The sequence below is a fragment of the Papilio polytes genome, unplaced genomic scaffold, assembly GCF_000836215.1.
Source record: "Papilio polytes unplaced genomic scaffold, Ppol_1.0 DF821734.1, whole genome shotgun sequence".
NCBI lineage: Eukaryota > Metazoa > Arthropoda > Insecta > Lepidoptera > Papilionidae > Papilio > Papilio polytes.
In genome coordinates, this window is record NW_013527470.1 from 151,398 (window position 1) to 160,519 (window position 9,122).

General features: G+C 34.9%; 1 protein-coding gene across 1 annotated transcript in view; it reads left to right on the plus strand.

The window, feature by feature from the left end:
- Positions 1 to 649: 649 nt before the first annotated feature.
- Positions 650 to 9,122, plus strand: part of LOC106108185 (nuclear receptor-binding protein homolog) — a 33,273-nt gene continuing 24,800 nt past the window's right edge. The window contains exon 1 of the mRNA XM_013289287.1: positions 650 to 1,119. Coding sequence (XP_013144741.1) covers positions 994 to 1,119 — 126 coding nt within the window. The 5' untranslated portion in view covers positions 650 to 993. The remainder of the gene's footprint in view (positions 1,120 to 9,122) is intronic.

The following is a 9,122-nucleotide window of genomic DNA, read 5'->3' on the forward strand; positions in this document are numbered from 1 at the left end:
AGTACTTGGATGGGTGACCGCCTGGGAACACCGCGTGATGTTGGTTTTTTTTAGATTTTTATCCAAAAAAATCTTCGCACATACTTTCCGCTTCCCTTCAAAGAAATTCACCCAAACCAATTGACGAGAATTTTAACAACTCGTTACAATAGTAATGAACAAGGCCTCTTTAAAATTCGCAAGAATTCCAATTGCCTGATGAGAACCATATACAATTATTTTTTGCATCAATTTCCATTCAGTCTAAATTAAATCCAAAGCCTTAGTGTGACATCTATTGGTAAAAATGCAAACATAGAAAATAAAGATTCCAATTAAGCAACTATCACCTAGATGGCAGTATTTCAAATAAGTGGTTTCCGAAAGTCGAAAAAAATTAAACTGCCGATAGATGGCAGTAATTTCAAGTGCATGGTTTTCGAAAATCGAAAAAAAATAACCTGTCATAGATGGCGCTGGGAAAATTAAAAGAAGAAAATAGTAAATCGCCAAAAGTGTAACCAATTTTGCAAAAACGTAATTTTAAAAACGTCTATGTTTTTCTAATTAAGACATTTTTTTAATGTTTTAAAGGATATTGACATGCTAGCAAAAAATTGTCTATGCCTACAGAAAAAGACAGCAAAAAGTTAACAGAATCTATGGTTTTATATTTGTGTCGGACCGAAATACGTCGAGAGTTACGACGCCGGCGAACAATTTATTTCAATTATCATGAGTAAGCTCACTAGTCGAGCTGTGTGTTATCGCTTTGAGTAGAGGAATATTTGAACTGTATAATTTGTCGATAGGAGGTCATAAACGAGTGTCGTGTATCAAATAATGGTTTGGGATGGAACATTAGTGACATCTCGCCTTGCAACCTTGGTTATGGTTACGAGAAAAAGTGTATTTTGAAAATATATCCGAGTGTTTTCTTCTGGAAAACGTTTGTGAGATATTTGATATACTGTGCAGTGGTGGTTTCACACTGTGTTTCATTAAATCGGTGTTATGTCGGGGGGAAGGAGCATCGACAAGGAGCGCAAGTCGCCGAGGGAAAGCGGGGAGGATTCCGAGGATGAGAGCGAAATCCTCGAGGAGAGTCCCTGCGGCCGCTGGCTCAAAAGACGTGAAGAGGTGAGTGGTATAATGTTGCTGTATTTTACAAAGAAAACATTAACCTCGGTATTTAGGACATTTTACATTCCGTCAGCTGATTTCAAGGTTACTTGATTGATCAATTAAGACGCAATACTCAACATCTACAAGTATTTTAAACATGTATTAAATAGCACTTAATAAGTTGTGGCAGTTGTAATATGTGTTATTTACAACTGGAGGGGTTTGTTTTGCAAGCAGAATCTCATATTTAATTAATAGAATCTTTACAAATTGAAAGTGTTTTGTGAAGGCCACAATGTAAGTAAAGAAAAGAATATTCTAAAATACTAGTGATTTGTTTTTTTTCTTAACTTACAGTATATTATATTGTGGAAATAATTTATTCTTAAACAGCCTATTAAATTGAAGAAAATGCTCAAACTTATTTGTATTACAATAAAAGAACCTTTAGAGTCACTGGCGTGAGTAAACAATAACAATTAGCATTTGGCGCTGCAATGCCGCTGCACTGCTTATTACTTGCAAGTTACAAAAAACAGGAAAAACATGCGCAAAATATTAAAATACCAAAACCTACTACAGTAGATATTTGTTTTAGGAATTCTTAAATGAGATGAAAACACCTCAAAATGTGTTTAATTAAAATTATTAAAGTCATAAATGCAAAAGTTTAGATAGATGGATGTTTGCTAAATCTATGACATATCTCTATAATGGCTCAACCTATCTGACTGAAATACATTCATAGGCTACTAGTTAAGTTTTGTTTTATTCCGCACAGATAGAGTTGTGAGCAACAACTTGTTTTTGTAATTCTTGTTTATTTTACTCTAAACTATTGTATTTAATTTTATCTGCTCACATGTAAAAAAATGTCAAAGAGGGGTTCATAACACATCAACCAAGGTCAGCTTTAAAATGTATGAGAAATTAATTATTTATTTATAAACATTAATTGTATTTGAATATAGTTAAATTAGTACACAGATATGTAAATAAACTATTTATTATAAGTAATTAAATTGTAATTAACTAATATGTTTATAAACAAATCTAAAAATATTCCATTTAATGTAGTCATTACTTAAGAATCCAATATTTCAATGTTTATTTTAAAATAACATTGCTTATTATATTAAAATCTTTGAATTGCCAATTAACATTTATTATCTAACTTTCTTCTACAAAACACTTCAAGTCTAGGTTTTTAATATGTTTTGTTATCTTTGAAAAAAAAATTCCTCAAAAACCTTTTTCACCGTCTACCAAAGTTAGGAGTGAACCAACCTGACCGAGAGTTATGCGACCATATTCAACCACGCTGATACTGTATGTTGACTTCACACATAAATATCTTTAAATTTGTTTTCCAATATGTGCAGATCATATCAAGATGTTTTTTTACTGTAATAACTAAAGACATTTCAAAATTAAAGAATACATTGGTAACAGCGGGATTTGAATCCAGATTTACATAACAACCCAAGAGTTTAACCCCTGAGCCACTCCTGCCTGACACTCATTTCATTTAATTCACTTAAATAATTGACCTGAAAGTAACCTGTGTAAGTTTTTAATAATTGTTACTACTACTATCTTATCGGTTTCAACTATTGCATAATTATTTTATCATACTAATATTACAACTAATTATGTTTACGTCAATTGCCTTTTTATTACATTTTAGTTGGTATTTAATCTTTGAATTAGGTGCGTAAAGATTCAGCTGTTTTCTAAATCGATTTGCCGCTCAGGCGGGCTGCGCTTGCGCATAGTTAATTGAACAACGGTTAGCGCGCGACTTTCCCCGCACTGCCGTCGCGGTCGTCGACCGCCGAACCGTTTACGCAATCCAATCACTGTCGCTTTCTAGGCCTAGGGTCTGAGAACGACGGAGCTTGCGGCATTTGCGGCCTGCTCGAAGACTTCGTCCTTCTTTTGTCCTGACATTGCCAGCAATGTGTACTTATTGGTATTTAAAATGTCTGGATTTAGGCATTATCTAACAATCCTGAGTATGTCTACTATTATTGGAAAAAAAATAGTAATAGGACAGAGATCTCGCGCTAAAATTTAAAATGCAAATGAATCTACTTTGTAAACAATTCTTGTTTACTTAACTATTTGATTCTAAGAAAGAGTTTTCTTGGTAACGATGTATAAGGAGAAACTTGATTTTTCCTTGAGTTATAGAACCTTACCATCCATTTTGATAAGTGATAATTACTTGCTGTAAATATTGCAAATTCTAGAAATAGTGTGCGAGCATTTGGTTATTTAAGAGAACACTCTTTACGTAACGGTAAAATCAATAGAACCGCTGCACTCATCTCAGTCAACAAACAATCAATATGCAATAGTTTTTCAAATAAACCTATCACACATAAATCAAGATTTTGCTATTTTGGATTTTTTTCGATATTTCCAACATTATTTTTTATCGGTAACCGCAAATTCCACTCCCACGGCTGTTTTAAAGTTACTTCACATGAAAAAATGTTAGTATTTATTATTTGTGTTCCAAGGATTGTGTATAATGGTGTTTGTTGTGTTCTGTGAATGAGTATTGTACGGGAACAGCGCGACACGGCGATCCGTACCTCCTCATTTACTCGTGCGTGTGAAAACCCTGCATCGTCATCTTGCACATGCTGCAGCCCGCTTTTATTGTGTTTTCCACATTTATTCAATTAATTCAAGGTCACATTTTTTCTAAAAAAACTTTGTTTAATTGTAATTTAATGGTGTTTACTCACTTTCCTCCAGATATGCACTAACGATGCGCCCCGTGTTCCTCTCCGGCCATGAGAAATGCACGACCTTTGCGTGTTATTTAAATGCTTATGTAAATATACAAGCACTCCGCGATCGCTGCTTCACGGACGAAAGCGTGCGAATTGACCGCCGCACGATTTTAATTAAACTCTAATGAACTGCGCACATAATCTAAACATATATTTAGATTTAAATAAATAAAGTTTATCAGAAACATCAACAAAGCGATCGACAGTTTGCTTAATTGACGTAAAAAATTGTTAAAATGCTCATTGGGGAATTATGTCCCCTAATGTTATTAGGGAAACCCAAATGTAACTTATCTTAGTAAACAATTTCCTGCTCCGCATAATCATTAAAGGTATTTCCCAAGTGCTAATACATAGACTCAAAGGAAATACATACAAATATCAATTTCTAAGGTCACTATTACTACAAATTTATTAGTCTGTAGTGTTCCATATAATTCACATTACATACGGATATATTTGGTCGTACAAAATGTGAATGTACCTCGCCTTATGTTGACTTTTTTTTATTGAACGTGCAATTAAGGCGACCGATAAAGTCGGAGAAAGTAATTACATGTAATAAGCTGTTAAGATGTGTTTTATTGCAGGCTGTGATCTCCGGCACCTGGCGCGGTGTCATGTGCGGCTCATTCCCTCACTATTGAGATCCATTTACCTCTCCGTTGTTAAAGGTTATTTAGGCAGTCCCTTAGTGTTCATTAAACCTTTTAAAGACGTGTACGTGATAATTAATAGGGACATGATAGGTTTTCTTATGACTATTGTGGTATAAACTTGTTTTTCAATATCAAAACGTGTTATGTAAACAAAATGATAGCCTCACCATCATGAAACTCGGAAGCCTGAGAAATACAATTCAGTATTTAAATATAACGTATATATTTATATAATGTTGTATAATTTAATGCATATAAACATAGTAAAGTGAATTAAACAGACGAGAAGCCATCGATCGGTTTGTTTAAAATAACACCGTGTTTTGTTCAGTTTACGTAAATATGGGATGTTACCTGCACCAGCAAATCTGTCTACTGTTTAAGTACTTACTTACTGATTATTATCTCACTTCTTACATATATTATAAATGCGAAAGTTTAGATGGATGGATGTTTGATAGAGTTTGTAGCCTGAAGGGAATCTCGATGAAATTTGTCATAGATGTAGAGTATAGTCTGGAAGAACACATAGGGTACTTGCTTTTGTTTTTTTTTTTTAATTCTGCGCGGACGTATTCGCGGACGAAAGCTAGAACCCTATCTGTTGTCCACAAATGGTGACCACGACGGACCATTGTCCGTCCGATTTCGATGTGCAAATTGGTGTTCCCGTCTCTCCTCTTATAAAAAATATTTTTCCTGTAAATTATGAAATAATCCATGTTCACGTAAACAAAACAATCTCGGAATCGCTAATATGCAATACATTTTTTTTTATTTATGTCTTCTATCTTTTTACATAGTTTTAAATTTAAACAAAACCAACAAGTTAACGATGCTTAGTCATACATTAAAAAGTAACCTCCGAGCTCAGTGATATATTGCGGTCATATGTAATGTAGTAAGGATATCGTAATATCGTAGGAGACATTATCACTTGTTTACATACTTTTGTTATCTTGTTAGGACATATAACAATAGAGAAGCAGTCTATTTTAGTCCAATAGCAGTTAAAATGTTTAATAATCATTATATATAGTAGAAGCTTTAGTGTTGATGACGTCGGTACAGAGTAGATTAAACTCATCAGTATAATTAAAGGCTGAATATCTTAAACTTTCCCGTCGCTGACGTGTCTGTATCGATCACCAGCGAGATTAATTGCGCGCCGTCCACCACACTACGTAGAAAGTAGCCTCATCTAATACTGTACAGAGCATCCAAGATTCACACACCTAATTGTCCTACTGGTATTATAATTCAAACGTTTTTACTCACTCTACGATTAGCATCGATACAGTCGGTTCTCAATTTTTTATCCTCTAGATACATGATACATCTGCGTATAAAAATTGTTATTCGGCATCACTAACCGGAACTAAGGTCGTTGACCCTAACAATGCTTCCCACTAATTAGAACAGTCCATCAGTTTTCTATCCAGTCTAGACCTTTCACTGAGCAAAAAGAGTGTTGATTGACAGACCTAGAGTACAACTCAACTCTCCACCAGACAAAACTGACTACAGTAATAATTTTCACTTTCAAATGAAAAGTAATCGCGGTTCCTAATAACCGTACCGCTGACCTAGTGTCGAATGGAAATTATTAATACAGGATACTGTACTCTATTGCTTTGTGATAAGCGTTAGTTTGTCTTGCGATTGTAGAATACATGTTGAAAAACGAACAATCATTAATAATGAATGAACGGCGTGTGGGCTCAGGGAAAAAAATGATCTGCAAGCAGTAACAGCGATCGTTAGAGATTAGCAGTTCTGAGAAAGCGAAAGCTGCGACATAGAGAGGATTAATATTACATCACTCGTACATGAATGATAATTTGCATAGATTTTCGTACTTGTTAAATTTGTTAAGTGTATTAAATAAACTTATATCATATTGAGACCTTGTTTAGAGATATCGAAAATTCATCCGTATGATAGAACATACGCAGAGATTTTGATTTCATCAGTGAGCTCGTAAAAAGAGCTTACGCTAGCGAAGACACGGACGCGGCCGTGACCCTCGCTCTGTGCGTAAAACATTCTTATATTTAGACTTTACGAGACACCAATGGATTTGGTAAAAACGCGACACAAAGACAACTTTGGTAATCTATAAGTCGTACTCAGATTACAATAGCCGTCGATAGAATATTCGTATTAATTATTAAATATCAAAAAGGTTTTTCTCATTTTATTATAAATTTTTAAGTTGAGTTAATTTAAGTACCGGTTGAAATATCGAAGCTATGACTCAAGAGTTGTACAAAAAGTGTGTCAATAATCGACATTATGTGTCATCAGCATGAGCCGTCGATATCTCACAATGACACCGCTAGCTGCAACCGCCGCCACCGGCCGGCTGCATTAAAACCTCATTACCTGTTCAATAAATACGTCCTATTCATTTGGTCAACAAGACAGCACTTCGCCACGACGTGCTTAGAAAAACTAAAAGCTGTTAGTGCCATTGAAACAATCATTTTATGCAGTAGATGAGCGGCAATACCTTCTAGCAGTTATAGTTAACCAATATACGAAAGTAAGTATAGATAGAGTACATTGACCCGTGTTTAGTCGATGCCAGTTTTAATTTCATATAGATATCAAAGTACTTTGTGTTAATTGTTTTTTATAAAAGTACGTTGATACTTTCTCTACGTACAATTATCTGTGTTATGTACCTATAACTATTACCTATAGTCAGCGAGGTCGACGGCCTGTTTAGAGCTAGAAAGGCAAGCGTAGCCGCGGGCCGGAGTGCAGCTAGGTTATGTAAGGCGAGCTCCGATGCCAGCTAGCAAATTCGAGACCTTTAGATAAAGTTTCACGCAGGCAACAGAGGAACACGAACTATGAATTGCTTGTCAACAACCAGCAATGTACATAAATACAGATTAAATAAGTGGTCTCAAGTGGCCCTATACCCAATTGTCATGGGGTTTCAGAATTTCTCCACAATATTGAGCAGTTGCGTTTATGAACTTGTGAAACAAAATTATAAACAAACTAACATTGGCTTGCCAACTGGGCTGATTTTTATTAAAGGAGATGTATCATTACGTCAGTAAATATACACAAGGTACATGTGGGTACGTCAATCCACACATCACATCAATCAAAATAGTTCCACCGACATGATATACACACTCAACTGGAGATTCGTTTAAATTCCTAAAGTCAGTAAAACAATATTATATAATAATATATGTTGTATAGTTGACGGTTCATGTTTTCAATATTTGAAACATGAAAGCTGTACATAAATAACTAACATTGTAGCTACCTGATTCATTTATTAGAAAGTCCGTTAAACTCATTAAAATCAATATTACACAGTTTCTATCAAGATTAGCTTTCTAGTAAAGTTCAAGTTGGAGGCGAGCTATTAAAGCTAAGCGAGCGGCTGCTTAATAAGGCAAGCTTATCGAGATCGGGCGCAGGCTTCGCTTCCATGCAGCTTACACTACACTAGCATACTTTGTAAATGCTCCAGTAGGAATTTTAAACAGAACGACAATCTCAAAACCTACCAATTCAAGTGTAAAAACTTACACTAGCCACTCGATATTGTTCAAACACACTTTCTTATTGAATTTTGTGGAAGGGAATCTCTATGCTAAATATTATTAATTGCGTTGACTCTCGAATCGAGGCGTATCCGTATTATTATATTTCAAGACTGGATTTCTTGAGACTTTAGAGTCTCAGGTTCAATGCAAGCCTCATTATTTATTCAAGATTCTTCTCAAACTCTTCGGGGAGTTTCACAACTTGTGCAATATAGCTCTCTACTATTGCAAGAGTTGTATAGAATGTTCTACATCAAACCTAACTAGTATTAATAATATAACGTAGCCGAAAGCTTTTTTAAAATGTAAATGGTTAATACTAAATTAAGATAGATAAAGTACTATTTACTTACGATGTATTGATATAAGAAAAGCGAAATAACAGCATAACAGTTGTCAATTCGCCCCGAAGGATCCAGGCCAGACGAAAGGCAACACCCACTCGGCCGGAGCGACGCCGATGTAAGTAATGTCAAACGTATCAATTTACTAAGCCGCGCTTGTCTCGCTACACTAGATTTTCCCTTAGAAATTTATTACAGCTATATCAAGTAAGTTTCATAGTTATACGCCTTGTCTTTATTAAACATGTCAAGAAAATCCTGTTGAAAATTGAAATTCAAAATTATAAACAGAACAATTTTCACCTTGCTTCCAACACGTTAATTGTAACAAAGTTATAACTAATTAGCTATTGCACATTAGGGCGAGCTGATACTCTCGCAAGGCTATTACCACATTTTACTGCGGTTAATGACGCCGTTTAAATCGTTGTTAAAGGAACCGTACAACATTACAGCGTGAATAATTAAATTATATTTCATTTGTATTGTTTTGTTAAATACATCATAAAATAAAATCCCAAACATATAAATTCAACTAAAAAAACTAAGAAAATAGGAAAAGTTGGTATCGACATTGGCATTAGCGGTCGCGCGGCCAGACGCGCGGCAGACGGAGAAAGGCGGCTGAGTCAGTAC